At 34.7% G+C, this 19576-nt stretch overlaps 1 protein-coding gene across 1 annotated transcript in view; it reads right to left on the bottom strand.

The window, feature by feature from the left end:
• The window catches only part of LOC111044889 (cilia- and flagella-associated protein 251), a 74110-nt gene that overhangs the window by 23573 nt on the left and 30961 nt on the right, over positions 1 to 19576 (bottom strand). Inside the window, exon 6 of the mRNA XM_039441446.1 lies at positions 16512 to 16569. Coding sequence (XP_039297380.1) covers positions 16512 to 16569 — 58 coding nt within the window. The remainder of the gene's footprint in view (positions 1 to 16511; positions 16570 to 19576) is intronic.

The raw sequence follows: 19576 nt of genomic DNA, 5'->3' as shown, positions 1-19576 counted from the left end.
TTAGGTCACAGTTTTCTATTCTGACTGTAGGTCTTGCCAGAAGTCACCACAAAACTCAACTCTGATAGAACTGAGTCCAAGTATTGAAAAAAAACCGAGTTGAGTATTGAGGTTGAACTCAACCTTCACTCTTCATGCAGAACTACTGAGTTATTACAACTACTCTGCAAATACTGAACTTCTATATTCAACATAAAATCTTTGAAAACGTGAATATATATTCAGAGCTACTAATTTCTCATTCGTAAAATAACACCACAGAGAACCATTTTTAAGATCTTTTTATTATGAAATACATAAAAAATTGACAATTTCTCAATATAGCCTACATTATTTAAAAATATTCATCTGCCACAAAAACTCAAAAAGCCTATGCTCAGTAAGCCTATGTTACCAGTTCGTATGAATCTTTCCACAGAATCTGCAGACTTAACATTGATAGGGTTTCTAATTTGATCAAGTACGAAAAATGTATTCTTTCAGTTTCCTGTATTCCGAGGAGCTTTTTGCTCAGAATGTATATTGATAAAGCATTTGTACATTTGTTAATGTACATTGGTATGAATGCGAATATGATAATTCAGTCCACAAGCTTGTCTGAATGTTTTTGTACAGAATGAACACTGATAAGGTTTCTCATTCGTATGAATGCGAATATGTCCATTTAAAGTACTGGATTGTGTGAAGTTTTTTGTACAGAATGTACATTGATAAGGTTTCTCATTTGTGTGAATGCGAATATGCACATTCAAGCTACTGGATTGTGAAAACTTTTTCGTACATAATGTACATTGATAAGGTTTCTCATTTGTGTGAATGCGAATATGACTTTACAGATCACTAGTTCGTCTGAACTTCTTGTTACAGAATTTACATTGATAGGGCTTCTCATTTCTATGAATGCGAATATGACTTTTCAGGTCACTAGTTCTTCTGAACTTCTTATTACAGAATGTACATTGATAAAGTTTCTCATTTGTATGAATGCGAATATGATTATTCAGATGACCAGTTCGTCTGAACTTTTTTTTCACAGTATCTACATTGATAAAGCTTCTCATCTGTATGGATTCGTATATTCCTATTCAAAGAACTGGATTTTAAGAATTTTTTTGTACAGAATTTACATTGATATCTTTGCTATGTGTGAGCATATGGTTCTTCAATTTCCTGGCAAAATTGAACTGTTTGGTACAATATGTACATAGATGAAGCTTCTTGGTAGTTGTACTCTTTCCATATACTTCATTCAGTTGACCTCCCTTCTTTGAGTTATCATTATGCTGACTGACATTGTCTCCCTCACCTGGCGTTGTGAAAATCACAGCACTTTGACTATGGTCACCTGACGTTGCCAATTCGTCAGGTCTATTATAAAAATATTCCAATTTATAATCAGCTGTGGACAACGTTCATCAAATCTTATCTGCCTATGATGCATTTACTGTCATCGGACTATTTTCGTGTGGATGACTATTCACTATGAGCAGGTAGGTTAAAAAGTTGCATCAAAAACGTTGGAAGCTCCCATTGCGAAATTTTTTCGGATTAGGTGGAATTTTCTTCAATTAGGTCACAGTTTTCTATTCTGTCTGTAAGTCTTGCCAGAGGTCACCACAAAACACAACTCTGATAAAACTGAATTCAATGTTCTTTCTAGTTCTAGGATTGAAAAACATCCGAGTTGAGTATTGAGGTTGAACTCAACCTTCACTCTTCATGCAGAACTACTGAGTTATTACAACTACTCTGCAAATACTGAACTTCTATATTCAACATAAAATCTTTGAAAACGTGAATATATATTCAGAGCTACTAATTTCTCATTCGTAAAATAACACCACAGAGAACCATTTTTAAGATCTTTTTATTATGAAATACATAAAAAATTGACAATTTCTCAATTTAGTCTACATTATTCAAAAATATTCATCTGCCTCAAAAACTCAAAAAGCCTATGCTCAGTAAGCCTATGCTACCAGTTTGTATGAATCTTTCCACAGAATCTACAGACTTCACATTGATAGGGTTTCTGATTTGATTAAGTACGAAAAATGTGTTGTGTGAGTTTCCTCTATTCCAAGGAGCTTTTTGCACAGAATGTGTATTGATAAGGCATTTGTACATTTGTTAATGTACAATGGTATGAATGCGAATATGATTATTCAGTCTTCTAGTTTGTCTGAATGTTTTTGTACAGAATGAACATTGATAAGGTTTATCATTTGTGTGAATGCGCATATGCACATTCAAGTTACTGGAATGTGGAAACGTTTTTGTACAGAATGTACATTGATAAGGTTTCTCATTTGTATGAATGCGCATATGCACATACAAGTTACTGGATCGTGAAAACGTTTTTGCACAGAATGTACATTGATGAGGTTTCTCTTTTGTATGAATGCGAATATGACTTTTCAGATTACTAGTTCCTCTGAACTTCTTGTTACAGAATTTACATTGATAAGGCTTCTCATTTGTATGAATGCGAATATGCAAATTCAAAGAACTGGATTGTGAGAATGTTTTTGTACAGAATGAACATTGATAAGGTTTCTCATTTGTATGAATGCGGATATGTGCATTTAAATTACTGGATTGAGTAAATTTTTTTGTACAGAATGAACATTGATAAGGTTTCTCATTTGTATGAATGCGGATATGTGCATTTAAATGACTGGATTGAGTGAAATTTTTTGTACAGAATGAACATTGATAAGGTTTCTCATTTGTATGAATGCTAATATGCCGATTTAATGAGCTGGATTGTGAGAATTTATTTGTACAGAATTTACATTGATAAGGTTTCTCATTTGTGTGAATGCGAATATGCACATTCAAGTTACTGGAATGTGAGAACATTTTTGTACAGAATGTACATTGATAAGGTTTCTCATTTGTATGAATGCGAATATGATTATTCAGACCACTAATTTGTCTGAAATTTTTTGTACAAAATGTACATTGATAAGGTTTCTCATTTGTGTGAATGCGAATATGCACATTCAAGTTACTGGAATGTGGAAACGTTTTTGTACAGAATGAACATTGATAAGGTTTCTCATTTGTATGAATGCGCATATGCACATACAAGTTACTGGATCGTGAAAACGTTTTTGCACAGAATGTACATTGATGAGGTTTCTCTTTTGTATGAATGCGAATATGACTTTTCAGATCACTAGTTCCTCTGAACTTCTTGTTACAGAATTTACATTGATAAGGCTTCTCATTTGTATGAATGCGAATATGCAAATTCAAAGAACTGGATTGTGAGAATGTTTTTGTACAAAATGAAAACTGATGAGGTTTCTCATTTGTATGAATGCGAATATGTGCATTTAAAGTACAGGATTGTGTAAACATTTTTGTACAGAATGAACATTGATAAGGTTTCTCATTTGTATGAATGCGAATATGACTTTTCAGATCACTAGTTCCTCTGAACTTCTTGTTACAGAATTTACATTGATAGGTTTCTCATTTGTATGAATGCTAATATGCCGATTTAATGAGCTGGATTGTGAGAATTTATTTGTACAGAATTTACATTGATAAGGTTTCTCATTTGTGTGAATGCGAATATGCTCATTCAAGTTACTGGAATGTGAGAACATTTTTGTACAGAATGTACATTGATAAGGTTTCTCATTTGTATGAATGCGAATATGACTATTCAGTTCACATGTTCCTTTGAACTTCTTGTTACAGAATTTACATTCATAAGGTTTCTCATTGTATGAATGCGAATATGCAGATTCAATGAGCTGGATTGTGAGAATTTTTTTGTACAGAATGAACATTGATAAGGTTTCTCATTTGTATGAATGCGGATATGTGCATTTAAATGACTGGATTGAGTGAAATTTTTTGTACAGAATGAACATTGATAAGGTTTCTCATTTGTATGAATGCGAATATGCAGATTCAATGAGCTGGATTGTGAGAATTTTTTTGTACAGAATGAACATTGATAAGGCTTCTCATTTGTATGGATGCGAATATGCCTATTTAAGATACTGGAATGTGAGAACATTTTTGTACAGAATGTACATTGATAAGGTTTTCCCTTTGTGTGTGTAAGCATATGATTCTTCAATATACTGGCAAAATTGAACTGTTTGGTACAATATGTACATAGATGGAGCTTCTTGGTAGTTGTACTCTTTCCATATTCTTCATTTAGTTGATCTATTCCTCCTTTCTTGTAGTTATCATTATGCTGACTGACATTGTCTCCCTCACCTGTCGTTGTGAAAATCACAGCACTTTGACTATTGTTACCTGAAAAAATAACATTTCATTCAATTATGCAGTTTTCCTTATTTGAAGAAAACCCTCTCCAATCCGTTTTCCTGATCAATGGATTGAAAGTTTCAAATTTTATATTGAGAAGTAACTGATCAATTGAAAATTAACATATTGTTTGTGCAAAAGTGGGAAATCAGCTTCAGGGAATGAACACATTGGATGCACATTCTTGCAAGTGCATGTGAGATCATGCATGACTCAGCGCGCAAATGAGAAACAAAATTTTGAAAGATCCATAGAAACACGATGTGACTTATCTGAGTAAATGGTATGTAGATAGTCAAAAGGAAACTGGGAAAGCTAAGTATCTTCTCACCCCCTTCACAACCATTGGTAGACGTTGCCAATTCGTCAGGTATATTATAAAAAAATTCCAATTCATAATCAGCTGTGGACAACGTTGATCAAATCTCATCTGCCAACGATGCATGTACTCTCATCGGACTATTTTCGTGCAGATGACCATTTGCTATGAGCACATAGGTTGAAAGAGGATTTCAGAAACGTTGGAAGCGCCTGTGGCAAAATTTTTACTGATCAGGTGGAATTTTCTTCAATTAGGTCACAATTTTCTGTTCTGACTGTAGGTCTTGACAGAGGTCACCACAAACACAACTCTGATAAAACTGAATTCAATGTTTTTTCTAGTTCTAGGATTGAAAAACATCCGAGTTGAGTATTGAGGTTGAACTCAACCTTCAATCTTCATGCAGAAATACTGAGCTATTAAAACTACTTGGCAAATACTGACCTTTTATAATCAACATAAAATCATTGAAAACGTGAATATATATTCAGAGGTACTAATTTCTCATTTGTAAAATACCAACACAGAGAACCATTTTTGAAATCTTTCTATTATGAAATAACAAATTAGAAATACATAATGAAATGGACATTTATTTTAATATAGTCTACATTATTTAAAAATAATCATCTGCCTCAAAAACTCAAAAAGCCTATGCTCAGTAAGACTATGTTACTAGTTTGTATGAATCTTTCTACAGAATCTACAAACTGTACATTGATAGGGTTTTTAATTTGATTAAGTACGGAAAATGTGTTCTTTCAGTTTCCTGTATTCCGAGGAGCTTTTTGCTCAGAATGTATATTGATAAAGCATTTGTACATTTGTTAATGTACATTGGTATGAATGCGAATATGATAATTCAGCCCACAAGCTTGCCTGAATGTTTTTGTACAGAATGAACACTGATGAGGTTTCTCATTTGTATGAATGCGAATATGTCCATTTAAAGTACTGGATTGTGTGAAGTTTTTTGTACAGAATGTACATTGATAAGGTTTCTCATTTGTGTGAATGCGAATATGCACATTCAAGTTACTGGATTGTGAAAACTTTTTCGTACATAATGTTCATTGATAAGGTTTCTCATTTGTGTGAATGCGAATATGACTTTACAGATCACTTTTTCGTCTGAACTTCTAGTTACAGAATTTACATTGATGGGGCTTCTCATTTCCATGAATGCGAATATGACTTTTCAGATCGCTAGTTCTTCTGAACTTCTTATTACAGAATGTACATTGATGAAGTTTCTCATTTGTATGAATGCGAATATGATTATTCAAATGACCAGTTCGTCTGAACTTTTTTATCACAGTATCTACATTGATAAAGCTTCTCATCTGTATTGATTCGTATATTCCTATTCAAAGAACTGGATTTTAAGAATTTTTTTGTACAGAATTTACATTGATATGGATCATCTTTGCTATGTGTGAGCATATGGTTCTTCAATTTACAGTCAAAATTGAACTGTTTGATACAATATGTACATGGATGAAGCTTCTTGGTAGTTGTACTCTTTCCATATTCTCCATTCAGTTGAGCTATTCCTCCTTTCTTCGTGTTATCATTATGCTGACTGACATTGTCTCCCTCACCTGTCGTTGTGAAAATCACAGCACTTTGACTATGGTCACCTGACGTTGCCAATTCGTCAGGTCTATTATAAAAATATTCCAATTTATAATAAGCTGTGGACAACGTTCATCAAATCTTATCTGCCTATGATGCATTTACTGTCATCGGACTATTTTCGTGTGGATGACTATTCACTATGAGCAGGTAGGTTAAAAAGTTGCATCAAAAACGTTGGAAGCTCCCATTGCGAAATTTTTTCGGATTAGGTGGAATTTTCTTCAATTAGGTCACAGTTTTCTATTCTGACTGTAGGTCTTGCCAGAGGTCACCACAAAACTCAACTCTGATAGAACTGAATTTAATGTTCTTACTAGTTCAAGTATTGAAAAACTACCGAGTTGAGTATTGAGGTTGAACTCAATCTTCACTCTTCATGCAGAACTACTGAGTTATTACAACTACTTTGCAAATACTGAACTTATATACTCAACATAGAATCATTGAAAACGTAAATATATATTCAGAGCTACTCATTTCTCATTTGTAAAATAACACCACAGAGAACCATTTTTAAGATCTTTTTATTATGAAATAACAAATTAGAAATACATAATGAAATGGACATTTTTTTTAATATAGTCTACATCATTAAAAAATATTCATTTGCCTCAAAAACTCGGAAAGCCTATGCTCAGTAAGCCTATGTTACCAGTTTGTATGAATCTTTATACAGAATCTACAGACTTCACATTGATAGGGTTTCTTATTTTATTAAGTTCGAAAAATGTGTTGTGTGAGTTTCCTCTATTCCGAGGAGCTTTTTGCACAGAATGTGTATTGATAAGGCATTTGTACATTTGTTAATGTACAATGGTATGAATGCGAATATGATTATTCAGTCCACTAGTTTGTCTGAATGTTTTTGTACAGAAAGAACATTGATAAGGTTTCTCATTTGTATGAATGCGAATATGCCTTTTCAAATCATTATTTACTCTGAACTTCTTGTTACAGAATTTACATTGATAAGGTTTCTCATTTGTATGAATGCGATTATGCTCATTTAATGAGCTGGAATGTGAGAATTTCTTTTTACAGAAAACACATTGATAAGGTTTCTCATTTGTGTGAATGCGAATATGCACATTCAAGTTACTGGATCGTGAAAACGTTTTTGTACAGAATGTACATTGATAAGGTTTCTCATTTGTGTGAATGCGAATATGCTGATTCAAGCTACTGGAATGTGAGAACATTTTTTTACAGAATGAACATTGATAAGGTTTCTCATTTGTATGAATGCGAATATGCCTTTTCAAATCATTATTTACTCTGAATTTCTTGTTACAGAATTTACATTGATAAGGTTTCTCATTTGTATGAATGCGATTATGCTCATTTAATGAGCTGGAATGTGAGAATTTCTTTTTACAGAAAACACATTGATAAGGTTTCTCATTTGTGTGAATGCGAATATGCACATTCAAGTTACTGGATCGTGAAAACGTTTTTGTACAGAATGTACATTGATAAGGTTTCTCATTTGTGTGAATGCGAATATGCTGATTCAAGCTACTGGAATGTGAGAACATTTTTTTACAGAATGTACATTGATAAGGTTTCTCATTTGTATGAATGCGAATATGACTATTCAGTTCACTAGTTGCTTTGAACTTCTTGTTACAGAATTTACATTTATAAGGTTTCTCATTTGTATGAATGCGAATATGCAGATTTAATGTGCTGGATTGTGAGAATTTTTTTGTACAGAATGTACATTGATAAGGCTTCTCATTTGTGTGAATGCGAATATGCTGATTCAAGCTACTGGAATGTGAGAACATTTTTATACAGAATGAACATTTATAAGGTTTCTCATTAGTATGAATGCGAATATGTAGATTTAATGAGCTGGATTGTAAGAATTTTTTTGTACAGAAAACACATTGATAAGGCTTCTCATTTGTATGAATGCGAATATGCCTATTTAAATTACTGGATTGTGAGAACATTTTTGTACAGAATGTACATTGATAAGGTTTTCCCTTTCTGTGTGTAAGCATATGGTTCTTCAAAATACTGGCATAATTGAACTGTTTGGTACAATATGTACATAGATGGAGCTTCTTGATAGTTGTACTCTTTCCATATTCTTCATTTAGTTGATCTATTCCTTCTTTCTTGTAGTTATCATTTTGCTGACTGACATTGTCTCCCTCACCTGTCGTTGGGAAAATCACAGCACTTTGACTATGGTCACCTGTATAATAATAATAATAAAAATAATAATAATAATAATAATAATAATAATAATAATAATAATAAATAATAATAATAATAATAATAATAATAATATAATAATAATAATAATAATAATATTTTATTGTCATTCAACTTTGAGAAAGCAATAGACAACGTCACAATTTTCGTTACACATATAACACATAAAAGGACTTCACAATAACAAAAAATACCAAATACATTCACCTTGGAAATAAATTTAACCGTCCAACGAGCCACTCCTGAAGCTTACGTCTAAGAACGATGATGGGATTATCTTTCACCAGTCTCGATAGCTTATTGTAGCATTTGATCCCAACTACTTCGTAGCTCCTTCTGATTTTTTCATTAGGCTAAAAGGTACATTTATCATTTCACGATGCCGAGTGAAATGCTCGTGTATTTCCTGTCTACGTTCTAGGTGAGATATATAGTCAATACAGTATAAACTTGAAAATATATAAATTTATTACTGTCATCATTTTCATGTCCATGAACAGCGGTCTACAATGGGCAAGGAAATCTGCATTAGAAATTATTATAATATCTTTCTTTTGGAGTACAAGGACACTCCGCATATCACTACAGTTTCCCCAAAAAATAATTCCATATGCTAGCAGGATATGGAAAAACGCAAAGTAGGCTGATCTCAAATACATGTAGGTCACATGCTCTTTTAAGTTTTGTAAAAAATATATTACTCTAGAGAGTATGCCAATCAAATATTCAAAATGTGGCCGCCAAGTCAGCTTCTCATCCAGGAAAATACCAAGAAATTTACTACTTTCAGAGGAGTTCAACGATGTATCTCCCCTCAAATCAAAAAGCAGTGACTGGGTCTTGCTCTCATTCAGTAGGAACCCATTTGCTCTAAACCAAGCCGATGCTTTAGACATAGATGTTGCCGACGAAGTTTCAAGTTTGTGGATATCATTACTCTCATCCACAAAAGTTGTATCATCAGCATACAATATTGTCTGATTCTTTATGAAGTTTGGTAGGTCATTTATCATTAGTATGAAAAGCAGCAGCCCGAGCACGGAACCCTGTGGTACACCATATTTGACTTCTGATACCTTGGATCTTGATCCCTTAATACACACAATCTGTGTCCGCTTTTGTAGATACGATTTTAATAATAATAATAATATAATAATAAAAATAAAAAAAATAATAATAATAATAATAATAATAATAATAATAATAATAATAATAATAAGCGTCTTTATTTAAAAAACAAAAAGAAACGAATCATCAAGCATACAACATATTGAACAAAAAATTTTCATACTTCTTAATAAACCTAGTGAAATGTATAAAAGACTAATTTGACATAACCGGAAGGTTGTCTGTCAGGAGTCGGTATCTACTGAATCATTTTTACAATGCTTTATCCTAACTGACTAATATCCTTCGATCAACAAAACTAAAAATAAAGTTAACAATTTGATAATTATAATTATGATACTGTTATCCTAGAAACAAAAATAATATGCAATACTCTTAAAACAATGAATAGAAAATACATAGTGAATAAATAAACTTTCTCCTTCATCAAAATAAAACAAAAAAAAAACAATACTTGAATGATTTTAATTGAATGTCATACTTTCGCCACTATATAGCCAAATTACTAATTACTACTATTATGACCTACTCAATTCAATAACTAAATTCTTTGATTAGTGACTCTCTTATTTTGCTTGCTTGTTGCACGTACCGTGCCAGCTTCCACCAATCACTAACATACGATTTTAATAATCTATTAGGGAAACCCATTGCCGCCATCTTATCTAGAAGATTAGAATGGTTAATACAATCAAATGCCCTGCTCAGGTCACAGAAGGTGGCCTGAACAAAGCGTTTACCCTCAAAAGCCTCAAGAATTTTATTGATGAGTGAAAACCAAACTGCTCATTACATACAACTTTATGTTACTCTAAATACGCACACAATTGCTTATGAATTATAATTTCAAAAACTTTGGCAAAAATGGGAATTAATGAGATTGGTCGATAATTGGTAGGGCAATATTCTTGTCACCCTTCTTATAAACAGGTATCACTCTCAATAGTTCAAGTGTATCAGGAAAAACACCTTGCTCTATACATTTATTTTTACAATAAACTAGAGGACATGTTATGCAATCATCTAATATCAGAAGTAGATTATTTGTGAGGCATATATATCAACACTGTCAGATGGTTTCAATCTATTCAGAGCATCCAGGATATCGTCTACGGTCACTTCAGCAAATTGAAAAGTCGGCCTTACTCCACCAGTGATGGAATTCTGCATCATATCCATTGCAGTTTCGGTAGATTCATTATTCTACTATTTATATCATCAATCGCACCCCCCCAGAAATCATTAAATTCATCAGGTGATACTGCATATTTATGCAGTTTTCCTTTTTAGAAGAAACCCCTCTTCAATTCGTTTCCCAGATTAATAAATTAAAAGTTTCAAATTTAATATTGAGAAGTAACTGAATAACTGAAAATTATCATTATTAGTTTGTCTAAGAGTGAAACATCAGCTTCAGGGAATAAACATATTGGCTGCACATATTATGTGCTTGAGAACTTTATTGGCTAAAATTAGAACAGAGACGATTGTATTTTATACTATGCCAAACCTACAAACTGATTGTGGGAGGTACTGGTCCGCAATATTTAAGAGAAATACTTGTATATTTCACAGAGGTTCATCAAAGGGATACTCGGTCTCACCGCTTCTTTCTTCAGTTACTACAACACGGAACGGCAATTTTCGGAGCTTCGTTCAGTGTTACGGCTATCCTTTCTCTATCCTCATCACTATTCCAAAAGAGAGTGCACCAACACCTAGCTCTTGCTTCTGGGTATTAACTTATGACTGGAAGCGAGGAGGGGTTGTATTTCTTTTTATTACTTTCCTTGCCCTATTACCATAGGTAAGGAAAGTATTGCTTTCCAAAAAAATTTAAGGTACCCTAATTTCATGTTTTCTATACGTTTCAAGGTCCCCTGAGTCCAAAAACGTGATTTTTGGGTGTTGGTCTGTGTGTGTGTGTGTGTGTGTGTGTGGTGTGTGTGTGTGTGTGTGTGTGTGGTGTGTGTGTGTGTGTGTGGTGTGTGTGTGTGTGTGTGTGTGTGTGTGTGTGTGTGTGTGTGTGTGTGGTGTGTGTGTGTGTGTGTGTGTGTGTGTGTGTGGTGTTGTGTGTGTGTGTGTGTGTGTGTGTGTGTGTGGTGTGTGTGTGGTGTGTGTGTGTGGTGTGTGTGTGTGTGTGTGGTGTGTGTGTGTGTGTGTGTGTGTGTGTGTCTGTGAACACGATAACTCCATTCCTAATTAACCTAAAAAATGGTGGATAATGACTAAAAAACCATGTTTTTCACGGTTTTCTCGAAAACGGCTCTAACGATATTCATCAAATTTATACCATGGATAGCTATTTATAAGCCCTATAAACTGATATGAGTCTTATTTCTGAGAAAATTGCAGGAGCTCCGTAATATTCTTGAGAAAAATGGCGGATAATCACTAAAAAACCAGGTTTTACACGATTTTCTCGAAAACGGCTTTAACGATTTTCTTCAAATTTATACCATGGATATCTATTTATGAGCCCTATAAACTGACATAAGTTTCATTTCTGGGAAAATTGCAGGAGCTCCGTAATATTCTTGAGAAAAATGGCGGATAATCACTTAAAAACCATGTTTTTCACGATTTTCTCGAAAACGGCTCTAACGATTTCCTTCAAATTTATACCATGGATAGCTATTTATAAGCCCTATAAACTGACATGAGTCTCATTTCTGGGAAAATTTCAGGAGCACCGTAATATTCTTGAGAAAAATGGCGGATAATCACTAAAAAACCATATTTTTCACGATTTTCTCAAAAATGACTGGACCGATTTTTTCCAAATTCATATCCTGTATAGTTATATATCAGCTCTATTAACTAGCATGAGTCTCCTCCCTGAGAAACTAACAGGGGGTCCACCCCATCCTTGAGAAATTTACTTTGTAACCTCCTTCTCGTGCTTGAGGTAAGTGGGTAGAGCAGTTTATTCAAAATAACACACGTCGATATTTTATTTGTGGAACAGCTGTTTTGACAACTTTTAAAAAAATCCTCAAATTTCATAATTCAAACAAAGAAAAATGTACTCTGAAAACAATAACAATAGTATAATCGTAGTTTTAATAAAATTATTTAGCCGCCAATCGGCATAATGTTATTCCCCTAGATTATCCTCGTTTAAGAATGAGGCTTATAGATCAATGAGCAAGGAAAGTTGTGTGAGTGTACCACACCAGATTGACATAGGTACTTAAGAAATGTAGATAATGCGTTCTGCATAAGGTTTACAAACTGCATGACTTTTATTTTCTCTATGTCCATCTTTCAATTTTTTTATAGTAATCCAAATTTATAATAATTTTAGTTTCACATTAATACTTATAGTTCATTCATGTACAGTGCTATTTTGTTTTGTATCACTATGGTTCATGTTAGACTCAGTGCAAATTGTCATATTGTATAAATAAATAGATAAATCTGTGCTTGTGCTCGTGAGATCATGCATTACTCAGCGCGCAGATGAGATACAAAATTTTGAAAGAGCTATAGAAACATGATGTGACTTATATGACTATAAAACAATGGCATGTAAATAGTCTAATGGAATGGAAACTGGAAAAGCTGAGTATCTCCTCACCCCCCTCACAACCATGGGTAGACGTTGCCAATTCGTCAGGTGTATTATGAAAATATTATAATTTTTATAATCAGCTGTGGACAACGTTGATCAACTCTTATCTCCCAACGTTGCATGTACTCTCATCGAACTATTTTCGTGCAGATGACTATTCGCTATGAGAACGTACGTTAAAAGAGGATTTCAAAAACGTCGGAAGCGCAGCGTGGCGAAATTTTAGTCAATTAGGTCACAATTTAACACGGGGAGGATAGGAATCTTGTATTAAAAATGCAAAATAGTTGTTATTGTGGAAATAACAGTAATGTTAGTAATGTTAGCAATTCCTTATTCCAAAAAATTAATTGGCTTGGCCATGAAAATAGATGCTTCCAATTAAAATTGGAGAATGTATGCATAACCATTATGTAGATTCATACCTGACTGTCAGTGTTCCTTATGAATAACATCAATTCTTCCAATATAACTGACAGATTAATCAATCTAATGCTGACAGAATGCATCAATTGTCTGTTCAAATGTCAATTGTTCAAAATGTTCAAATGTGAATTGAATGCATCAACAGAATTAATCAATCTAATGCATCAATTTAATGCTGACAGATTAAATTTTGTCTTTGAATATTTTTTTTGTTTATATAAAAGCAGATGAAGATTCGTCAATTTATTACACCTGTATTTGAATTTCTGACTTTGAAAAAAGAAGGACACTATAGGTCTTAAAGTTAACACCAACAAGACCAAGTATATGAAGGCAACCTCATCGCTGGCAAGGCGAGCAGCACAAGATTTTGAAGTTGGAAGATAATATAAATTTATATTATGAATTTGAAAGTGTGGACAGTTTCTCTTACCTTGGAACTGAACTGAATGTAAGCAATAACCTGAGTCAGGAAATTAAAAAGAGAATTGATCAAAGTTAACAGAGCTTACCTTGCAAATTGGAGTTTAATGAAGTCTAGACTAATATCAAGATGCAGGAAAGTAAAACTATATCGAACACTTATAAGACCGGTAGTTTCATACGGCTGTAAAACTTGGGTTCTCAGCTCCCAAAATATGAGCGCATTGAGGATTTTCGAAAGTAAAATAGGAAGAATTCATGGCTCCACATGCGAAAATGGAGAGTGGAGAATCAGAAGCGATGCAGAGATAAGTAACATTTTGCGGGGAAAAGATATAGTAAGATTCATAGAGTTAAGATGAATCCGCTGGCTGGGGCATGTCCAAAGAATGGAGAACAATAGGATGAAGATGCTTGTTGGATGAATGGAAGGAACGAGGAAAAGAGGTCGACCGAGAACACGTTGGCTCCAGGATGTGGAAAAAGATCTGGCGTGCTACAGAGTATGAAGAGAATGAATTCTTTCTACTTTGTGGGCTGGAAGAGACTGGCCAATCAGAGAGATGAATGGAGGCGAATTGTTGAGGAGGCCAAGGTCCACGCAGAGCTGTAGCGCTTCATAAGTAAGTAAGTAGCTCAAGTATTGAAACTTCTATAAGTATTTATGACGTTTTGGATTTCTTATCACAGATATCATATGTAAATAATCTGATTTCAGATTGGAAAAAATGCCGGTTGCACAGAAGCCGTTTGAATTTTAAATCGTGATTGATTTCATGAGAGCCAATCAGAGAAGCCTTATTTCTAAAAAGCCTTCTGTGATTGGTTCTCATGGCACAAAAAGTATCCACAATAAGTTCACACTCAGTTATAAATGGGCTTCTACTGTATATTATACTTCACTCCCATAATTTACGTCTTGAATTGTGGCCTAATTGACGAATTGAATTCTGATAGAGTGCAGATGAGTAGATGCTCATAGCCAATGTTATAATCTAAATAATTTTACTAGTACCCCTGTCGACAGAAGACCTCGTTTTAAATTGACCATAATTAATTATTCAATTTATAGTATGAATTCTTCTAGCATAAGATTGGAGAAGCTACCTTCCGAAAACCAGGGAAATTTAGTAATTGAATGCTGTAAAAATACATTTTTCTACAACTGTGCGTAAAGAAAGAATTTACATACTCAATTCTCCTCGTAAAACGGCTTTTTTCTGATGAGAATCTACTTTTTCGCTCGCTAACCATCTGCGCATGCGCAGTAGATTTTCTTTACGCTCGCAAATCATTCACGCATGCGCAGTGTAGACGAATTATTATAAAATCCGCCAGATATAAGTGATTTAACAGGTTTCTGCAGTTGTAGGAAAAAATTTGTAAGTAATTCGCGCGTAATGCTTCTTAATCGCTCTTGCAAAATTATCACGCTCCGCTTCGCGTCCCGTGATAACTGTTTTGCGCGAGCGATAAAGTCGCGCATTACGCTCTTAATACATAAATATCTATTCTAGCTACTCTCGATTTCACCTTGATATCATCCGATTGTAGTCACATTTACGATAGAAAAAAAAATGTAACTCAAACAGGGAAAGGCTTCAAATGCAATTCCAAAATCTTCCAACTACATGAAACGTGTGCGTAGTAATAGGGAATAAATAATAAACATTTTTAATCCCAAAATTTGAAAAATCCTCACAAATACAAAGCGTTTTTGATTAGTTTTAAGCATAAAACAAGATTGATAAGGATTATCAATATTCGCTCCGTCATTCCGGTGAACTAAGATTGGCTAAGTTTCTGTGATTTAAAGATACTCCCTATCTCTTATTGCAGATATTTAGGATTTTAAAACTACCTGTTAATTAAATGGACTTAGATCAAAGAATAAAGTAGTCACTTCCTTGGGTAAAAACGGTACTTTGGTCATAACTGAGATTAAAATGCGACGTTGGATAGTAGGTGAAGGAAAGATATGGTTTTATCCTATTATAGATATGACGGGTATATTGGACATTTTGTGATTTAACTACATTTTTGGCGTTGAAAATTTTCATTCATCAGCTAGGTTTAGTTTTTTGTTTTTAGTATTTAATATTAACTATATTCCATATGTTAAAATCTGATTCCATAATTTATGTTAGAACATGTACTACAGTAGCCTATTTAGCTTTTAATTTATTATGTTTTTAATATTTGAATCACATTTTGTGTTGTCACACCTGAACTGACCAGCCAAAATTTCCTTCCCCTATAAAATTTCCAGTTTCTTCAGTCTACCATTGATGATGATGCCAAGTGCATCGAAACTAGTTAGGACTCAAATAAAAATTTTGTTGAATTGACAACATCTTTTCATTTCACCTTAATATGGAGGAATTCCACAACATCTCTGTGCAAAGTGTTAATTTTATGGAATAAAACTGTTAGAAGTTGGGAAAAGTATTGAAATAAATCAGTTGAATAGTGATGACTCACCTTGCTTCTCTGCATCTCTTCCCCCTCCTCTGACAGTTGATTTGCTCCCTGATGGATCCTGAAAGTCAAACCCCAAACATCAACATCCACTGTCCTCATTCCATGTTATTCAACAATGAAAATCACAAAGAAAATCTAACGGTCATTATCACAAATGATATCTCAGATTTTTCAATGATGTCATAGTTTTAACCATGTTTTAACATCAGTTGATTATGTTCAGAGACATAAAGATATGATGTATCCGATCTTCAGTGTGATGTCAATAAAAATCACAATGAAAATACATTATCATGGTCATTATCACAACTGATAGGTATCTCAGATTTTTACTTTCCTTGCCCTATTACCATAGGTAAGGTAAGTATTGCTTTCCAAAAAATAAAGGTACCCTAATTTCAAGTTTTCTATACGATCAAAGGTCCCCTGAGTCCAAAAACATGATTTGTGTGTGTGTGTGTGTGTGGTGTGTGTGTGTGTGTGTGTGTGTGTGTGTGTGTGTGTGTGTGTGTGTATGTGTGTATGTCTGTGAACACGATAACTCCATTCCTAATCAACCGATTGACTTGAAATTTTAAACTCAAGGTCCTTAGACATGAATTCAAAATGGCGGAAAAAATGGCGGATGATACTAAAAAACCATGTTTTTCACGGTTTTCTCGAAAATGGCTTGAACGATTTTCTTCAAATTTATACCATTGATAGCTATTTATAAGCCCTATCAGCTGACATGAGTCTCATTTCTGGGAAATTTCAGGAGCTCCGTAATATTCTTGAGAAAAATGGCGGATAATCACTGAAAAACCATGTTATTCACGGTTTTCTCGAAAACGGCTCTAACAATTTTTTTCAAATTTATACCATGGATAGCTATTTATAAGCTCTAACAACTGACATGAGTCTCATTTCTGGGAAAATTTCAGGAGCTCCGTAATATAATATTCTTGAGAAAAATGGCGGATAATTACTAAAAACCCTTGTTTTTCACGATTTTCTCAAAAATAACTTGACCGATTTTTTTTCAAATTCATACCCTGTATAGTTATTTATCAGCTCTATCAACTGGCATGAGTCTCCTTTCTGGGAAACTAATGAGGGGTCCACCCCATCCTTGAGAAAAGGACTTAGTAACCTCCTTCTTGTGCATGAGGTAGGTAGCGCAGTTCATAAAAATAACACAGTCGAGATATTTCATTTTCTGTAGAACTGCTGTTTCAACGACTATAAAAAAATGACGACTGAAAAAAATTATCGAATTTCACAATTTACAGAAAGGATAAAGTACTCTGAAAACAATTATATATAGACACATATACAGAAGTCTGATCGTAGTTTCAAATATGAGCAAGGAAAGTTGTGTGAGTGTACCACACCAGATTTTTATTATTATTATTATTATTATTATTATTGTCATTTGTTACGTGAAGAGTAGTGTAGATTTGAGAGTTCTGCACAAGACCAATAGGAGACGAGGGGCGTGGCCTAAAACCCCGCCCCTTCCCCCCCCCCTCCACCCCCATTCCTAGTGTCGGCCATTTTGGCCACGCCCCCAACCAATAGGAAGCGAGGGGGCGTGTCCAAAATGGCGGATTTCCCCCCCTCCACCCACCAGCCCTAGTGTCGGCTATTTTGTCCCCCACCAAAGCCCCTCCCCCAACCAATAGGAAGCGAGGAGGCGTGTCCAAAATGGCGGATTTCCCCCACCATCTGCAAAATGGCGGCATCCCACCAATAGGAAGGCACCCCCACCTGTTCCCCTTCTTTGTTGACCAGCAGGTGCACACGCCCCACCAATAGGAAGACACACACGGCCATTTTGTTCCCCTTCCTTGTTGACCAGCAGGTGCACATGCCCACCACCAATAGGAAGGCTTGTTCCCCTTCTTTGTTGACCAGCAGGTGCACACGCCCCACCAATAGGAAGGCACACACGGCCATTTTGTTCCCCTTCTTAGTTGAGCAGGTGCACATGCCCCACCAATAGGAAGGCTTGTTCCCCTTCTTTGTTGACCAGTAGGTGCACACGCCCCACCAATAGGAAGGCACACACGGCCATTTTGTTCCCCTTCTTTGTTGAGCAGGTGCACATGCCCCACCAATAGGAAGGCTTGTTCCCCTTCTTTGTTGACCAGCAGGTGCACACGCCCCACCAATAGGAAGGCAGACAGGTGCACCAATAGGACGACCATTTTGTCCCCCTTCTTTGTTGAGCACAACCTGCTTGGGCCAGCAGCAGCAGCAGCAGGCTTGCCAACCAGATATCTCAGATATCTCAGATCTTTAAAATCTTTAAAATCTTTAAAATCTCACCCATCGCCAGCACACATTCTTTGTACAAATGCATCTGCTTTTGGCAATAATGATGGTGATGGCGGTTGTGGTTGGCTACTCATTGCTCAACTGATGTAATTACTGTTCAAACATGCACTTATATATACCCCCCTCCTCCTCCACTGTTCATAAAACACACTCTTGCGTCAAATTACTGAACTTCGCGAACTAATGCGCTTAATGGTTTATATTCCACTAATGTGTCACTTATTAAAATACAATATGCAGTCATTAAATTTGGTACATTTTCTGCAAACTCCATTTCCAATCAAATGTCTGTTGACGATGTTAAATGATCAGCTTGATGTGAACAATCGAGTACAACTATTGCACAGTTATCAGTAAAAGTTTTATAATCTACATCTGTACCATGCTCGGTATGAATTCCTAAATTAAAATAGCTGGGTGCAAAATCCAAAAACATTTTGTATAGAAGTTGTTTGTTTCCATTTAGTCGATCATACAGTAAATATTCACTATTTAAGAAAAGTTTAACATCATGCAATTTGCACAAATCAAAATTGGACATTGACTTTGACATTACATTTTTCCTGTTGGTCTGAAATGCTAATATTACAAATCGTGGTGTGTCAGCCTTTGATGCCATCTTTATCGTCCAAACAGTTGAAGTTGAACTGGGTAATTGCGGGTATTCATGAATATCCCATTTTCTGAATGCAATTTTCAACGGCCTATCCTGATCGACAATTTTCAGAAATTTCAATCTTAAATGA

This window comes from Nilaparvata lugens, chromosome X, assembly GCF_014356525.2.
Source record: "Nilaparvata lugens isolate BPH chromosome X, ASM1435652v1, whole genome shotgun sequence".
Classification (NCBI taxonomy): domain Eukaryota; kingdom Metazoa; phylum Arthropoda; class Insecta; order Hemiptera; family Delphacidae; genus Nilaparvata; species Nilaparvata lugens.
The sequence above is the reverse complement of the archived record's forward strand: the minus strand, read 5'-3'. Positions and strand labels throughout refer to the sequence as shown.